The 17,073-nt window shown below is 44.1% G+C and overlaps 1 protein-coding gene across 4 annotated transcripts in view; it reads right to left on the reverse strand.

Moving 5' to 3' along the window:
• Nucleotides 1-17,073, reverse strand: part of Exph5 (exophilin 5) — a 71,450-nt gene that overhangs the window by 18,840 nt on the left and 35,537 nt on the right. For 2 of the 4 annotated variants that reach the window (XM_028864956.2, XM_028864957.2), the window contains exons 2-3: nucleotides 12,501-12,661; nucleotides 9,628-9,784 (exon numbers count right to left, since the gene is read on the reverse strand). In XM_028864956.2, the coding sequence (XP_028720789.1) occupies nucleotides 9,628-9,784; nucleotides 12,501-12,661 (318 nt within the window). Of the gene's footprint in view, nucleotides 1-8,787; nucleotides 9,387-9,627; nucleotides 9,785-12,500; nucleotides 12,662-13,550; nucleotides 15,455-17,073 lie in introns of those variants that run through there. The other 2 variants (XM_028864958.2, XM_028864959.2) reach the window with 2 other exon arrangements.

The raw sequence follows: 17,073 nt of genomic DNA on the forward strand, positions 1-17,073 counted from the left end.
TCCCTTCCTCTCTCCCTCCATTTCTTCCTTCCTGTCTCTTTGTTTTGTTTTTAAAACAAGGTTTCACTCAGTTGCCTGGACTCTATCTGACTCAGATTTTTAAGTATCTAGAATTACATTCCTGCCTGCGCCACCAAGCCCAGCTCTGTTTACTCCCCCTAAATAAACAACAAACAAACAAACAAATACAAGTAAACAACATTTAAAACTTCACATTTGAGGTTTCTGGATTGGGGTGGATGCACTGTATTTATTCACTTGCCTTGTGAGTCAAAGTTTTGCTATGCTTCTCTTGCTGGCCTGAACTTACTATGTAAGTCAGGCGGGTCTTGAACCTGCCACAATCCTGCATCTGCCTCCTGAGATCACAGGAGTGTGTTGCCTCCTCTGCTTTTATTCTTCCCCTGTCTACACCTGTTGAAGCTACATTCCTCCTACAAGCTATGCACACAAACCAGTATTGCTCTGAAATCTTTGAAGGAAACAAATATGGCTGAAACAGGAACCCTGTGTTTTCAGAAACCAAAGGAAACATAAAGAGCTGTAATACCATTTTAACCTTGGTGAGTAAATGCTTAGACAGTGTGCAGTCGAAACACGGACTTCCAGTGGATGCACAGGGGAGGCCGTGGGAGAAGGTGGCAGGGAACTGCCCTGGAGGTCAAAGGTCAGGATGGGCAAAAGCTGGGAGCCTGGTGTGGTGGTGCACGCCTGCACTCCCAGCACTCAGGAGGCAGAAGAGGCTCTGCACACTTGAGTCCAGCCTGATCTACACAGCAACTTCCAGGCCAGCCAGACAAAAATAATGAGATCCCTTCTCCCAAGCAGGCAAGCAAGCATGTAAGCAAGAAATAAAGGGCTGGAGAGCTGGCTCAGCAGTTAACAGCACTGGTGCTCTTCCAGAGGACTCAGGTTTGATCCTCAGCACTGGCAACCATCTGTCAGGGGATATGACGCCCTCTTCTGGCCTCCACAGGCACCAGGCATGCACTGGTACATAGACACATATGCAGACAGAATACCCATATACGTAAAAAAAAAAAAAGAATAAAATTGAAAAGTAAATAAATTAAACTAAAATAAATAGATAAATACCTCACCCCAAAACAAAAGGCTTGGAGATAGGAATATTACCAGTTTGGGTGGGACCTGGCAAGCAATTCAGTTAGCCTCGAGCCAAGCGTACAACCCAGACTGTGCCAGTTCTTTTTATAACCCCAGTGGCTGCAGCCCTGACTGCATCCCCACAGCCAGCCCCTCACTATCTCTCTAGGTCCCCTATCTGATCTGGAGTCCCTGCAACAGGGGCAGGATGCTGAGGATGGCAAGTGGGTGGGAAGTGAGGCTGAAGGGCCGGGGATGTCTGCCGCAGACGGGACTGGGTGCCATCCAGTGCAGGTGCACGGGGTAGAAGGATGTGCGTTCTCCTCGGGTGTGCCTTGCTGCGTGTGCTACCATTCACGTCGGAAGAGGGAACTTCCAGCTGCCTGAGAAGCCCACAGCTCTGCATCTACTGCAGGGCCCCTCAAGCCTCCCACAAGCATCTCTGAGGTCGTGAAGGATATGTTGGAAAAAGCCCTCTGGACTCGGCAAAAATAGCTCACCTTCTGCATTTATCTCAAGTCCCTAATGATGTCACATCTCAGAAATCTCTCACAAACGCCCTCTCTCCTTCCATTCCAACCATCCTGCCTGATATTAACCTTGCTTCTCCTGTGGAATCCCTTCCCTCCTTCATGCCAACAACAGGGAGATCTTTGTAAATTCAAACTCTATCTTTTCAATCTCTGCCCAAAAATCCTGAAGGGAATTGTTCAAAATCTTAACAAGACACAAGGCTTTTCTCTTTGAAAAAGTTTTTGTTATTACATTTACTTAATTACTTATTTGGTGTGTGTTTAAGCACATGGACACAAGTGCATTTGGGGGTCAAAGGACAATTTGCAGGAGTTGGTTCTCTTTCCATCGTGTGTGTCCTGGAGATCACACTTGGGTCATCAGGTTTGGTGGCAAGTGTCTTTACCTATTGAAACATCTCACTAGCCCAGGGCTTTTCTTTTATCTGGGGAACCTCTTAAGCAAGCCCTCACCCACCCAACCTTATCTCACAGCTCTCCTCCTAGGCATCTCTGGACCTGTCAACTTAATTCCACCTCAATTATTCTTTCCTTTCCACACCTCTGCAGACGCCATTCAGAAATCCTCACGTAACAAGGCAGGGCAGGGCTGAGGAATATTCTTTTCTAACACTGTGATCACCGAGAAGATCCACCTATAGGGTCACAGGCAGTTCAGACCCCGTGAGTTACACACCGACTTCATATTTTCCACCTCAGTCCTTCCTATCCGGTCGACAAACCCTACTGACTCAAACTCAGGATTCTCTCTCAAATCCATCCTTGCCTCTGCATCTACCTGCCATTACCCTGTTACAGTATCCATCAGCTCTTGCCTTTTTGGTTCAGTAGCCCCTCACTGTCCTGATGTCTCCACGCTTGTCCCAACCCATTCTCTGTACGTGAGCCACAGTGATCAGGACAAACTGAACTGTGCCTCTTCCCACAGACTTTGGTTTGCTTCCCGGTGAAAGGTGAGGTCATTTTCTGCATCCATGAACCCCTCGTCAACCTAGTCTCTATACACTTCCCAGCCTCATGCCCTACGTCCCTATGTCCCCTCAGCCAGAGGGGATTTCAATTATCTTACACTTGAGGGATGATAAAGATATTCCCTCCAGAAGACTGAACCAGCCTCACCCTGAAGCCCCGTCCCTCACATATGCTCCCACACCATACGGGTCCTCTCCACTGTAGTCTATCTTCACGGCTTCTGATTTTTGTCTTGTCCTCACAAGAACCAAGTGTGTGAAGGTGAGCACTGTCTATGCTGGTCCTGTGGAGTTCGTGTGCGGTCTGGTTAAGTAAACGAATGAAGAGTCTGGTCATTCTGCTTCTCCCGTCTGCTCTTCCCCTCTCATTCATCACCATCCATCTGGTTCCCCCAAGGCAGAGTAGAAGAAACTTCACCTTCGATTCTCCCTCTTCCTCACCCACCAATTACGACAGTGTCATGACCCCACTCAAAATCACACACAGATCCGCTCATTTTTACATTTGCTCTCCCAGTAATGTAGTAAGAGGTTTCTTGTTGTTACCAATACCTGGCGAGAAGGGACGTAAGGGGTGAAGGATTTATTAGGTTCACAGTTAGATACACCCAGGGTATGTCTCTGTGATGATTCTAAATGCACTCTAGTTGGTAACTAAGATTAAGTATCACAAATCCCCCTGCCCCCGCCCTAGCTCTTACTCTTATTTTTATTCTGTTTTGCTTTTTTGAGACAAGGTCTTATGTAGCCCAGGCTGGCCTCACACTCACTATGTAGCTGAGGCTGGAAGGAAGGGGATTACAGGTATGCTCCATCATTCCAACATTCCTGCTACCCTGACTCTAGTTTTTCTCCCTTAAATCCATTCTTTGTGCTATAATATAGGTTGGAGCAAAGATTCTTCCTCCTTGGCACAGCTGACCTTCCTTTTCCTGAGGTGGTCTGTCCTGATCACCTCAATATTTCTCAGCACCCCTGGCCTCTAACCCTCACTTCCTCTGTGAAAACTGGAAGTGTTTTAAAACATTGCCAAATGTCTGTCAGGGCATAAATTTGCCCATGGCTGAAGAACCACCGAGCTGAAAACCAGATGATGCTGACTTGAACTGACTTAGTGAGTCTCGGTGACCTAGATGGAGTTCTGTTTTCTCTGGTTGCTACATCTTTGTTTGGAACAGCCTCTTGTGTCTTAGTCACCTAACTCTTCCTCTTCCTCCAGAAAGCCTTCTGGATCCTCTAGCCTAGTTAAGAACTTCCCAGCAGGAAGATATCAGTCACCAGATGCTTGCCACATGGTACTGCAGTCATCAGTGTATCTGCAGCTACCCAGGCTGCAGCTGGGCCACAAGGGATCCCTGGGTGAATTCAAAAGGACACAACTTCCTCAAGACCCTTGATGGTCATTTTCAGGAATTGCCAAAATAAAGGACAGATTTGGTGGTGCATTCCTTTAATCCCAGCACTCAGGAGGCAGAGGCAGGTGGGTCTCTGTGAGTTTGAGGTCAACCTGGTCTACAGAGCGCGTTCCGGGACAGCCAGGGCTACACTGAAAATCCCTATCTTGAAAAACAAACAAACAAACAAACAACAACAACAACAAGAAAGAACAAAACAGACCAGTTCTGAGGTGGACCAGCCACTATATGCGACACTCAGGTGCCCTCACTAGATGATAGAGTCCCCAGGGAAGGGACTTGGCTTTATGTCCTCACTCTACCTCTAACACTCAATGCGCTGTCTGATCCTGGGTAAGGTTTTGATAAAAGCATGATACTACATGAAAGCAAAACTATGGCCTTGGCTGTTATCACCAGCCAAGGAATTGTTACAGCCATTACCTTAGTCTGAATAAATTAGCTGCAGGGCTCCAGATTATCCTGGAGAAATAAAAATAAAGTTCCCCTTTCCCAACCTTGTGCCTACTAAGTCAGACTCCAAAGCTAGGGCCTGATCCTCTCTTGAGGGAAAACTGCTCATGTGACTCAGATTTAATAAAGGTAACCAGATCAACCGGAAGCCGCTGGCATCCCAGGATGAAAGTAAGCCAGACTGTCCCCATGTCTTGCTTCTCCCTGCTGCTTGCTCATCTGTCTGCACCACACCAGGGACCACAGAGAGAACAGAGCCTAAGGAGGAGTTCCCTCACTCTGAGTCCTCTGGCTAAGGGTCTTAGAGTCTTTATGTTCCAGCTCAGACTTTCCAGCTAGAAAATGGAGAGCTTGAAAAGGAGGAAAGGGAGTGGGAGGCACAGAGAGAATATAAATTCAGGGAAAATATGATGTGCCTCTTAACTTTCCAAAATAGTATTTGACCTTTCTGCTTACGTAAGGGAGTTTGCAGCTGAAAGGTCCAAGCCGTGTACGCCCTATGGATCAGGCAAATTTGGGCATGTCTGAGAAGTGGCTAGGTGGATCCACCAAGGCTCCTTGCATCTCAGGGGAATAAAGTCATCCCTAAGGAATAGGAGAGTGGGCATGAATTCTCACCCAAAGTCACAGATATCTGCCCAGTTGTAACCGTGTTGGGAATAGTCACTAGTGTGTCATGCACTATGATAATCAAAGGAAAGGCAGTTTTAACGTACATATTATTAATAAACTTTGCAAACTAGTTCCCTTGTGCTTTCATTTGGGGACTACCACAAGAGAAAGAGCAATGTTAAAAAAAAAATCTACATTCCTAAAATTGCCATAACCAAGAGGAACATATGGCTGTGGCTTTCAGAGGGTGGGTGGACAGAGGGTTGGTGGCTCCCTGGGGGAGTGACTTCCTGGTAGAGCATGCCGGAACACATTGCCTCATCATGGCAAGCAGGGAGTCATTCCTGTAACTGGGAATCTGGACCAAGAAAAGAACAGCTTAGGATGCTACTCTGAAGGCTGGCATGCCCAGGCTGTAGACCGTAGGCACTTACTAAACTCTATGGAGGGAGCCTGTAGGACAATGGAGGGTAAGTACCACAGGCCACAGATACCAGCCACCTCATAACACGACCCAGGAAATACCCCTACAGGAAAATGTTGGAGAGAGCAGCATGTACTACATTAGACTGTCTTGAATTTACTGGATAGCAATAAATAAAAGATAAAAACACAAGTGCTTTTCTTTCTTCCTGGGCCTTGGGGCAGTTCAATCATTTGCAAGTAGCATTTCAGTCATAATGGGAAAGCTGGGCAGTATGAGTTTTGGAGGGAGAGGATATGTGTGAAGCAGAAATCATTTTGACTTTTTATAATTTATGGAATCAATGTGTTCCCATTGGTTTTTTTTTTGTTGTTGTTTTGTTTTTGTTTGTTTTATCCATTGAAAAAGATAAACCAAAATTTCAAGATTCCAACATACTGTCAGACCTGGTTGCTCATGTCTGGAATCTCAACATTCAGGAGGCTCAGGTAGGAAGATTGCCATGGATTCCAGGTGAGATGGGGCCACAGAGAGCTCCAGGCCAGCCTGGACTACAGTGGGCAACTCTGTCTCAACGAAGCAAAACAAGGAAAGACAACACACACCAGCACCACTACCCCTCCACCAAACACCTCATCCTGCAGTTTCTCTTATCCTGTATTAGGGATACATTCTCAGGTCCCCAACGACTGCTAGAAACCACAGACAGCACAAAATCCCATACTTATCTTATTTTTCCTATACATAAATACTAACGTTAAAGCTTAATTCATATATTAGGCACAGGAAGAGAATATCACCAATAAGTAACAAACTGGGACAACTAAAATACACTATAATTAAAATGACAGGAATCTAGGTTTTCTCTTTTTCAAGGCTTTTCCTCATCATGTTGTAGTTTTGGATCAGGGTTGAGAATTACCTGGATGGGGAGGGGGAACTACCCTGCTTTTATTGGTTGGGCCTCAAAGCAAACAAGGATAGCTTGACAAACTATGAAAACCCCTTCCCATTTTATTTTCTGAGAAATGTTGTCTACTTTCCAGGGTCACTTCTCAGTGAAAAGCAAAGCACAGAGCTGATCATGGTGGCGCCCATGTATACTCATAGGCCCCAGGAGGCAGATACTGAACGATTGTGAGTTCAAGTTCAGCTTGGGCTACATTGTGAATTTAGGACTAGCCTAGGCTCCACAACAAGACCTTGTATCAAAAACAGAATAGAACAAAACAAATAGCCAAAGATTAAAAAAAGAAAATAATCTTGGTGTGGTGGAGCATGCCTTTAATCTCCATATTTGAGAGGCAGTTGGTCTCTGTGAGTGCAAGGCCAGTCTAGTCTCCATAATTCGGTCCAGGACTACACAGAGAAGTCATGTTTCATAAAAGAAATGTGGGGGTTGGGGATTTAGCTCAGTGGTAGAGTGCTTGCCTAGCAAGCACAAGGCCCTGGGTTCGATCCTCAGCTCCAAAAAAAAAAAAAAAAAAAAAAAAAAAAGAAATGTGGAACAGGAAGAAGGGGGAGATGAGGAAAAGGAGGAGGAGGAAGAGGAGAAGGACAAATTATTTATCTGATTATCGAGAGTTTTATATAAAGTTTAGTGTTTTGTTTTGTTTTCTTCTTGGTTACTTTTCCTCTGAATACTGCTCAGGAAAGTCAAATCAAGGTCCTCTAACTCTAGATTATCTGCCAGGGATGAAAATGTCTCTACATCATTCATTCATATCTTACACCTTTATTAATAACTTTGAGGTTGGCTTTTGTGCCTGATACTCAACTGTGTGTATTTGTTACAATGAGAATACAGATACGATTTGAAATAGGAATTGAAGTAATTCATTAATGTGAAAAAATACACTCGACATTGCTTTGCTGACTTGTTCTCCAGGGCACCAAGCAGTCAAACCCTTGACGGCTTCAGAAAGTGGAAACCTGAAGGTTGCCTGTCCTGGTTAACTGGGCTTCCCAGATCTCACCAGACCCTCCCCAGAGCTCAGGCAAGAAACAGCACTCGGGTCAGAAAGTATTTTGAAGGTTGTTTTTGTATTCTGAAGATCAGAACTGTTAAAGTTAAATGCTACCTGGGATCAGAGAAGCCATGAATCCATATTAGCTGCCCCCCCCCCAAGCCCCACTGTAAAAACATTTGCTCCTTCACATTTAGGATTTCTATCTAAACACTGAAGTCAAGTTCAGATTTTAAAATCAAAAGAGCATGCTTTTTGCACGGTCCTGTGAGACCTTGTAGGAACAAACACTAGGGTTTATCCTTCATTATATTCTATCCTGGTGGAACAAGTATTTGTCAAGGTAGATGAGACAAGAATATCAGTGTGTGCTTGAGGCCTGGGCTATGTGAGTTCCAGTACAGCCTAGGCTATAATATATATCCTTATCTCAAAGGGGGGGGGGAGCAAGCAAATCACTATTAATGATCATGTTAAGATAAACATTAAATATTCTATCATTTAAAGTTTAAAAGGAAGATGTATTTGGGGTTGGTGAGACGTCTGAGGTGTCTTGGTGGGTAAAAGTGCTTCTCCACGGCTGATGACAGAGGCTGATCCCCAACTCACACAGTGGGACAGAACCAAGTCCTGGAAGTTGTCCTCTGACCTCTACCACTCGCATGCTCTGGTACGTGCATACCGTCTGTCTTTGTCTCTGTCTGTCTGTCTTTCTTTCTCATACACACAATAATAATAAAAAGTGAATTTTTTTTTTTTAAAGGACGAAAGATGTATTTAAAGATGCCGATGTCTGGGAAGACACAGTTGTGTGTCTCCAGGCTGCATTTTGCAGTCTCAGTCAGTCTGGGTAGGAGTCATTTTGGTATCTGACAAGGACATCTGCTGAACAGAGTCTGCAAGTTTTCTGTTTTCTGTTTGCCCTCTGGCCAAAACACATACCAAGAATGAAGATCCTAGATCTTTAGATCTTTTATCTTCCTTGATCCACTCCTGCAGTAATCTGAAACATGAGCTTGAAAATAAACAAACAAAACAAAACAAAAAACCTCAACGAACTTGCCTATGGAGTACACACGTTTCTTTCACTTTCCTGGTTTCCTAAGCCATCCCGTTCCGCTCTATAAAACTCCCCCTTAAAAACTCCAGTTGCCTAAGATACAAATCATAGTGAAAACCTTGATCCCCTAACAATCTGGCAGTCAACTTTTCTCCTTCAACGAAATGGTTTCTACAAAGGACAAAATATTTTTCAGTTTTAAATCTCCCAAACAACAGTTGTCCCCAGAGTTTTTTAAAGCAACTCACCGATGAGGAGTATTCTTGGCTAGTGGCTCTGGTAGGGTCAGTCCCACAGGTCTACATTTTGCTCAGCTTTTCATTATTTCATCAGGGAAAAGCCGAAAGTAAAAAATCTCGGTGCTCCGTCAGGTCCCAGAGCCTCATCACACGCCCCAGCAGCGGCTTGCTGCGGCTTGTTTTTCAGGGACAGTGACCTCCAACACCTTTGATTTAGCGCTGCAACTCAATCTTAATGGTTCGCCAGCGCAGGGAACACATCACGTGCCACGCCAACACCTTAAGAGGGTGGGAAGCCTTGTAACCAGGAAGACATGCAGAAAATACTCTGCAGTCAGCTCAGCTACACGGCTGGCCGAGTCCTGCTTGTTTGTCATGAAACAACACAATGAGCCACACTCGGAGAGGAGGGGGAGTGATTTATGCAGCGTCCAACAGCGAAGAACCGTCTGCGCGCCTCCCTGCACAGCTCCAAATGCAGCCCCTCCCTCGCCTTAGACTGAAATTCTGGCCAACCACTCAAGAACAGTGACGTCAGCATTTCTGAAAATCAAATTCATTTTCCTTTCTGTTTTGGAGCCGATTTTTCTCCCCTTTTTTTTTTTTTTTTAAACCCACCTGGTCTTTACATGTCAATTCTACAGAAGTACATGGTCACCGGAAAGCAGTGATTTAAATTTACCTTTCTAGCCAAGGCATAGGCTGCTCCAGGCTCAGCAGAGTTAAGTGTCAATAACTCTTTCCCAACATTTAACCCTTGGTTTTCCAGCTTCCCTACCTGGATGTCAGCAGTTGCTTCAAAAGTAGCTTTCAGGCTATGGGCTGTCCCACGATCTGAGTTAAACTCACCCCTTCGGTCTCTGAGACTGAAGCTTAAGCGGCTCCTTCCCAGATCTTCTGAAGGAGAACAGTGAAGCAAAGGATGACCGGAAGCTCATTCGGGGAGAACCAGATGGTTTTTGGTTTATTAAGTTTTTTGATCTTGATGTTTGTAATTCCATAGGATCTGAGGGGGGGAAAAGGCAAAGTTTTTACACTGCCGGGTGGTGGCGCACGCCTTTAATCCCAGCACTCTAGGAGGCAGAGGCAGGCAGATCTCTGTGAGTTCAAGGCCAGCCTGGACTACAGAATGAGTTCCAGGAAAGGCGTAAAGCTACACAGAGAAACCCTGTCTCGAAAAACCAAAACCAAACCAAACCAAAAACAAAAACAAAAAAACAAACAAACTTGCAGACAGGGTCTGGGGAGGTAGCTCCACTACAGAGCGCCTGCCTAGCATACAAGGCTTCTATCCCCATCACTGAAAGAATGGTGCCTGCCCATAATCCCTGCACTTGGGAGGTGGAGGCTGGTGGGTAAAAGTTGAAGATACACATTACATTTTAGGCCAGATTGTGCTACATGAGACCATTAAAAAAAAAACTTCGGATTAATATACTTTTTGGTTATTTTTAATTGGAGACAAGTTATGATTACGTAGCTCCGGGAGTTAATTATATTAGCTCAGGGTGGCCAGGCTGATCTCAAACTTGCAATCCTCCTGCCTCAGTCCTGTGGTTATAGGCATCTGCTTCTGTGCCTGGCTTTCAGATAAATCTACGGAAAGAAGGAAGGTGTGGCTTTTCTTTTCCCCTCCTACAGTCTGGAAGCGGCTTGCATTCCCACATGACCCCAAGAACAAAGGGAGTTCAGAGTTGCTTCTCAGGGTCCTGTCCTCCAGTGGTTCCACAGGGGGAGAATAACTTCACAGTAAATCAGGGTGTTTCTGTTTGTGTCACAGGCCACAGTTCTGTACAGGATTCTGTGCTAGATGCCAGCTTGTGGGTCTTTCTCATTATATCTTCTACACGGATGTCCAACATCCAAGTTAGCAAGTCAGGGGATCCATTCATTTCATGTCTTGCTGATCCAAGAATCTTTTAGAAAATATCAGTTCTTTAAAATGATGGAGTTTTCATGTAGCTCTTTGATGCCAAAGAAAGTAAATAAAATGGAAATGAAACCATTTAGAGTGTTCCTTATTCTTTTCCAAAAATCTATCCTGGTGTGGTAAGTTATATATATATATATATATATGTGTGCGTGTGTGTGCGTGCGGGGGGGTGTGTGTGTGTGTGTGTGTGTGTGTGTATACACATATATTTGGCTTATGCATATGTATGTAATATATATATATCTATAATATGTCTTATAACATATAGCTTTATATATGAGCCTTCAATTTTAAATTTAAGGCCCATCAGCATGTACAAAGACATACCATAATCCTTTGGTGCACACTATCTTTACAAATATTGAAGTTCAAGGTAAGGCAAAGCCACCATGGCACATACATGGGCTCAACCTAAAAATCTGAGTTTGGGCTGGGGATGTAGGTGGGTGGTGGAACACCTGCCTAGCATGCATGAAGCCCGGGGTTTGACCTCCAGCACCATGAGCACCACCACCACACTTACCCCACACAACAAGTGAAAATCTGGATTGTTCTTTCAGGTTGATTTTTTTCATTATGAGAGTTGGAGATTTTATCCATCTGTACCTTCAGAAATACTATCACCTGTTTCAGAGTGTTGCTCACGGTGACAACATTCGTAAAAGCAGTCCACGAGACTGGCTCAGTGGCATGGCTAGTTTATAGTTGTCTGTTTCTGATAGTTTGCCACGCTCATGGGTGTCCTGTGGAAACAGGTTTCCCTACCCTCATTAACAGCTTAGGACAAGTGGGTGAAGTTGAGTGACAGGCTGGCAGTCACAGCCAAGTGTCCACAGCAGGCGCCTACCGCCACCCACTGTGGAGTCTCCTGGGACTCCAGAGGGACGACAACTCCTCCATCAGCTTTCCTCTTTCTGCGTGAAGCTCCCAGCTTCTCTTCTGCCTTCCTCTTCGTCATCGTCCCATTGAGGTAAGTGCTCCTGGTTAACTCTCCGCCTTTCTTTCCTTTTCATTTTTTTGGGGGACAAGGTCTCATTCTGCAGCCCAGACTGGCCTGAAACTCATGACAATCCTCCTGCCTCAGCCTCTCGAGTGCTGGGATTAAGACACAAGCCATCGCAATCAGCTCAGGTTAATTCTTTTTACTTTTAAGTTTTTAGTGTGTTGACATGTGTTAGTGTAGGTGTGAATGTTTGTGCATGGCATGCTCATGCATAAACATGAATGTGGAGGTTGGGGAAATCTTAATTTGTTCGTCTTCACCCTTCTACCTTCTCTTGGTATTTTGCTGCTATGCCGTGTGGCAGGGTAGCCAGTCCAGAGGCCTCTGAGAATTCTCCTGTCCCCTATCCTTCACAAGAGAGCGAGGTTATAGCTTACTTTATATATATAGTTATGTGCCTAGATTTATGTAGGTTCTGTGGTTTTGAATTCAGCTCTTCATACTTGAAAGGTGTTTTCCTGCTGAGCTATCTCCTTGGCCCTTAGGCTAATTCTTAACACATATAATCTTATTTTATCCTATGAAGTAGACATTATACACATTTAAAAATGAAAAACATTGAAGTTTATCAAGAACAAATCATTTGACCATCTTCACAGTGAGCTGTACCAGGCATCTTTCATCCACCTGAACTGTCTAGTGTACCCTGTAGTGCAGAGCATAGGTCCCGTATAACAGTCCTGAGCCATAAATTGGCTAAACTGTAGACGCATGGATCCATTGTCTCTAACACTATACCACAAAGCAAGGGAAAGATAATTCAAAGCAAAATTATTTTTTTCTCACCATTTTTTGCCATCCCCTTCCGTAGCCTGTATGTAAGTGGTGGTTTTAACATCTGGCTAACATCTGTTTCATTGCAAAATTTCTTTCTTTGAATTTCTTCAAACCATTCACCAGTAGCTCCTTGAAGCCATCTGATATCCCTCTTTGTCTTTTGAAGTTTGCTGAAATAAAACAAAAGTATCAGTGCACTGTTCAAATCCATTCCTAATTAGTAGACTTGTGTAATGAGCTAAAGTTTGCATATTAGAGAGGCAACACAGGCCAATAACCTGAGGTAAGGTCGCCCTAGTTAGAATTCCCCTTTGATCATGGTGTCCACATTTACCCACATTCTTCTGGAGATGGTACATTCTTCTGTGTATGATGGCAACCTAAAAGTTTTTGCTGGTTGTTAAAATAATCACAGAGTCAATGACAAGAAACCTGGTCGAGCAATGTGTTAAGACCTGATCTAATAAAGCAGCTAAATGATAGATGTCCTAATGACATGTAGAAACCGGAACAGTCTGGTTCTGATTACTCATTCACTTATTCATTAATATATTAAATGTTTATTGAGCAACATTAACCAACTAAATGTTTATTGAGGTCCCGTGCAGGCTGTGGGGAATGTAACAGATAGGACCCTTACTCATCTGCTTAGTGGTCAGCAACTAAAGCTAACATGTAGACTGTTAATGGAATTGATGGCCTTTGGATGATTTGTATCAACACAAAGATACAAAAGACCATGAATGTGAACAGTATTATTGCTCATGCTGAAGAGGACAGTGGAGTTTGAGATGGACGAAAATACCATCCAGAGAGCAAATATGTGCACCTGGCTATACCTTTGGGACACTAGGCCTTATCCTAACACAAATATTTTCCCCATGCTTTCCCTTATTTTGCTGCCTTTCCAAAGAAAAGTTGCTTTGTGTCCTTAAGTAATTCCTCTCCAGGGTAAATAATTTTTCAGGAGGACTCTAGAAGTATTTGAAAATGATAGGTGCTTAGTCCAGAGGGAGATGGCCCTGGATGAAGACCCTGGATGAAGAACATGATACCAACCTTAAAAGCAGATAGTTTAGTACTGATGAAAAATTTAGGATTGTTGGTTTCCAAATTTGGGAACTTCTGGTGTTTGGGGAATTATTTCAAGTTCCTGTGGCTATAATCCTTTGTTCAAGGTCTTCTGGGAAGCATACGTGTTAGGGCTGTGTGTGTGTGTGTGTTTTGTTTGAGAATAAGGTCTCTGCTATATAGCCCTGACTGGCTTTGAACTCATGGCAATCTTTTGCTTCAGTTTCTCAAGTGCTAGGATTATAGGTTTGAGTCACTGTGCCTGGCTTTAGTGTTGGGTTTTTGTATTGCTAAGAAGATAGCAAGCAAGAAGACAGTCAAGTGGCCACTTTGGAGTTAAAGCCAAAGAACCAAGAAGGCTGTAACTCACTCCTGCTTGAGGCTACGATACTGCTGTTTTATAAAAAAGCATTTGAGAAGCCAGGGGTCATCCTGCCCAGACTTGCATTTTGAAAAGCATTAGGCAGCAGCGTTATTATGTTCAGCCTACAGCCTACAGATTTGCCCTTGTGCCTCTCTTTTTTGCTGTGGCCACCTCCTGTCACCTGGTTAGTCACCCCTGTCTCTATTGACGTCTCCTGTACCAAGAGAACAAAAAGACCCCCAGGATCTGCTTCTAAGCAATATCGGCATTTCCCTTAAGAATGTCTCTCATCAGTCTATGAAGTCTGTTTTCTTAGAGCCCTCTCTAATCGCTGGTTTCCCAAAAGCCTGAAGCCTCCTCCTCTCCTGACATACCCATCTTATTTCAGAAGTTACCTGACTTAGGATGTTCTATATGAACCTATACAGAGGACACAACCCTCCAGCCCCCTTATAGGCTTGATGCAGCTTGAATTCTCTTGTAAAAATCATCACAGTCAGTCCCACAGCAAGCACTACTCTGCTTGCACACATGCCCATCACTGTGTCTTTTCCATATTGTGGCCAGTGAAGCTAGTAATCTATATTTCCCTGTGGATACTCGGACACTTTGAATTCTATTCCAGGAAATATATCTTAAAGTAAGGACTACACTCAAGTACACAAATGTAAATGAATACCATGTAGTTACTAACTATAATTATATAGGCAATGTAGAATCCTAGCAAAATGTGAAACAAAAAAGAAAGAAAACATAGAATTGAATCTATGATTACAGCTATGCAGAAATGATACAACCATTTGGATAGACTAGGGAAAATTAGAAACATCTAATCTCTTACACTAGAGTAATTATAGGTACTGTGTCTATGGCTAGCCTTTTTGTTATATGTGTGCTATAATTACAATGTATTAGAAGAGCTATTTCTTTCGGTTAAATTTTAAATTTTTTTACAATATCATTTTGAGAAAAGTTATATTTTTATAATTCTTAGGGTGGTTTTGTTGTTGTTGTTGTGGCTTTTTCCTGTATTTTTACATGGTTATGGTAAATGTACCCAGTACACATCTGGAGAAAGCCTCCTACTGTGCAGATACTGGGATACCTCAGTAGGCAGAGTGGAAATGGCCCTTCCCTGAGTCTAACAGGAGAAAGCCACAAGAATCCTACAATGACACAGATTAACTAGGTGTTAATGTAACTTAGTGGTGCGTGTAACTTAGGAATCAATACACATTTGAACTCTGGGTAAAGAATGGTGAACAAGCCAAGTCCCTGTTCTCACAGAATTCAAATTCTACTGGGGTGGGAATACTGCCTGTGTGAGTCTTCAGTAAGAAAAAAGTAAAGAGGTCTCAAGAGAGTGTAACGAGGGGAACTCCTCTAGAGCAGCAACAAAGATTCCCTGAGATGATGGGTTGGGAAGCGAAGGAAGAGGAAAGGCCTGCAGAGACATCCTAGACAGCGGAGTATCAGCTGTAGACAGTGTCTTAGACATCTGAGTATCAGCTGTAGACAGTGTCTTAGACATCTGAGTATCAGCTGTAGACAGTGTCCTAGACAGTGGAGTATCAGCTGTAGACAGTGTCCTAGACAGAGGAGTATCAGCTGTAGACAGTGTCCTAGACATCGGAGTATCAGCTGTAGACAGTGTCCTAGACAGTGGAGTATCAGCTGTAGATAGTATTAGCTGTAATCAGTGTCCTAGACATCGGAGTATCAGCTGTAGACAGTGTCCTAGGCAGAGGAGTATCAGCTGTAGACAGCATTCTAGACAGAAGAGTATCAGCTGTAGACAGTGTCCTAGGCAGAGGAGTATCCGCTGTAGACAGTGTCCTAGACAGAGGAGTATCAGCTCTAGACAGTGTCCTAGGCAGAGGAGCATCAGCTGTAGACAGTGTCCTAGACAGAGGAGCATCAGCTGTAGACAGTGTCCTAGACAGAGGAGTATCAGCTGTAGACAGTGTCCTAGGTAGAGGAGCATCAGCTGTAGACAGTGTCCTAGACAGAGGAGCATCAGCTGTAGACAGTGTCCTAGGTAGAGGAGTATCAGCTGTAGACAGTGTCCTAGGCAGAGGAGTATCAGCTGTAGACAGTGTCCTAGACAGAGGAGTATCAGCTGTAGACAGTGTCCTAGACAGAGGAGTATCAGCTGTAGACAGTGTCCTAGACAGAGGAGTATCAGCTGTAGACAGTGTCCTAGGCAGAGGAGTATCAGCTGTAGACAGTGTCCTAGGTAGAGGAGTATCAGCTGTAGACAGCGTCCTAGACAGAGGAGTATTAGCTGTAGACAGCGTCCTAGACAGAGGAGCATCAGCTGTAGACAGTGTCCTAGACAGAAGATTATCAGCTGTAGACAGTGTCCTAGACAGAAGATTATCAGCTGTAGACAGTGTCCTAGGCAGAGGAGTATCAGCTGTAGACAGCGTCCTAGGCAGAGGAGCATCAGCTGTAGACAGCGTCCTAGGCAGAGGAGCATCAGCTGTAGACAGTGTCCTAGACAGAGGAGTATCAGCTGTAGACAGTGTCCTAGACAGAAGAGTATCATCTTTAGACAGTGTCCTAGGCAGAAGAGTATCAGGTATAGACAGTGTCCTAGGCAGAAGAGTATCAACTGTAGACAGCATCCTAGACAGAAGAGTATCAGCTGTAGACAGCGTCCTAGACAGGAGAGTATTAACTGTAGAGAGATGCCTAAGTGGAGTGTGGCAATGGAGAGAAAAGTCTAAAGAGGCAGCCGTAGTTTTCTGTAGCATTTGGGGTCAGGTAAAGTGTTGGGCATTTGAAGCAATGGTGTATGTGTGTGAGTCACATTGTATTTACATTTAGCTACAGGCAGAGAACAGATTCCAGTGTGGGACTGAAGACCAGTCAGAGTCCCTATAGAGTCCAGTAGAAAAAAAGCCATTTAATTCAAACAGTTTGATGGTGGTGGAGCCGAAGAAAAATAGAGAATTGTCAGGCAGTGGTGGCGCACGCCTTTAATTCCAGCACTCAGGAGGCAGAGGCAGGTGGATCTCTGTGAGTTGGAGGCCAGCCTGGGCTACAGAGTGAGTTCCAGGAAAGGTGCAAAGCTACACAAAGAAACCCTGTCTCGAAAAACAAAAAACAAAACAAAACAAAACAAAACAAAAAAAAAAAAAAGAA

This window comes from Peromyscus leucopus, chromosome 7 (assembly GCF_004664715.2).
Source record: "Peromyscus leucopus breed LL Stock chromosome 7, UCI_PerLeu_2.1, whole genome shotgun sequence".
NCBI classification, from domain to species: Eukaryota; Metazoa; Chordata; class Mammalia; order Rodentia; family Cricetidae; genus Peromyscus; species Peromyscus leucopus.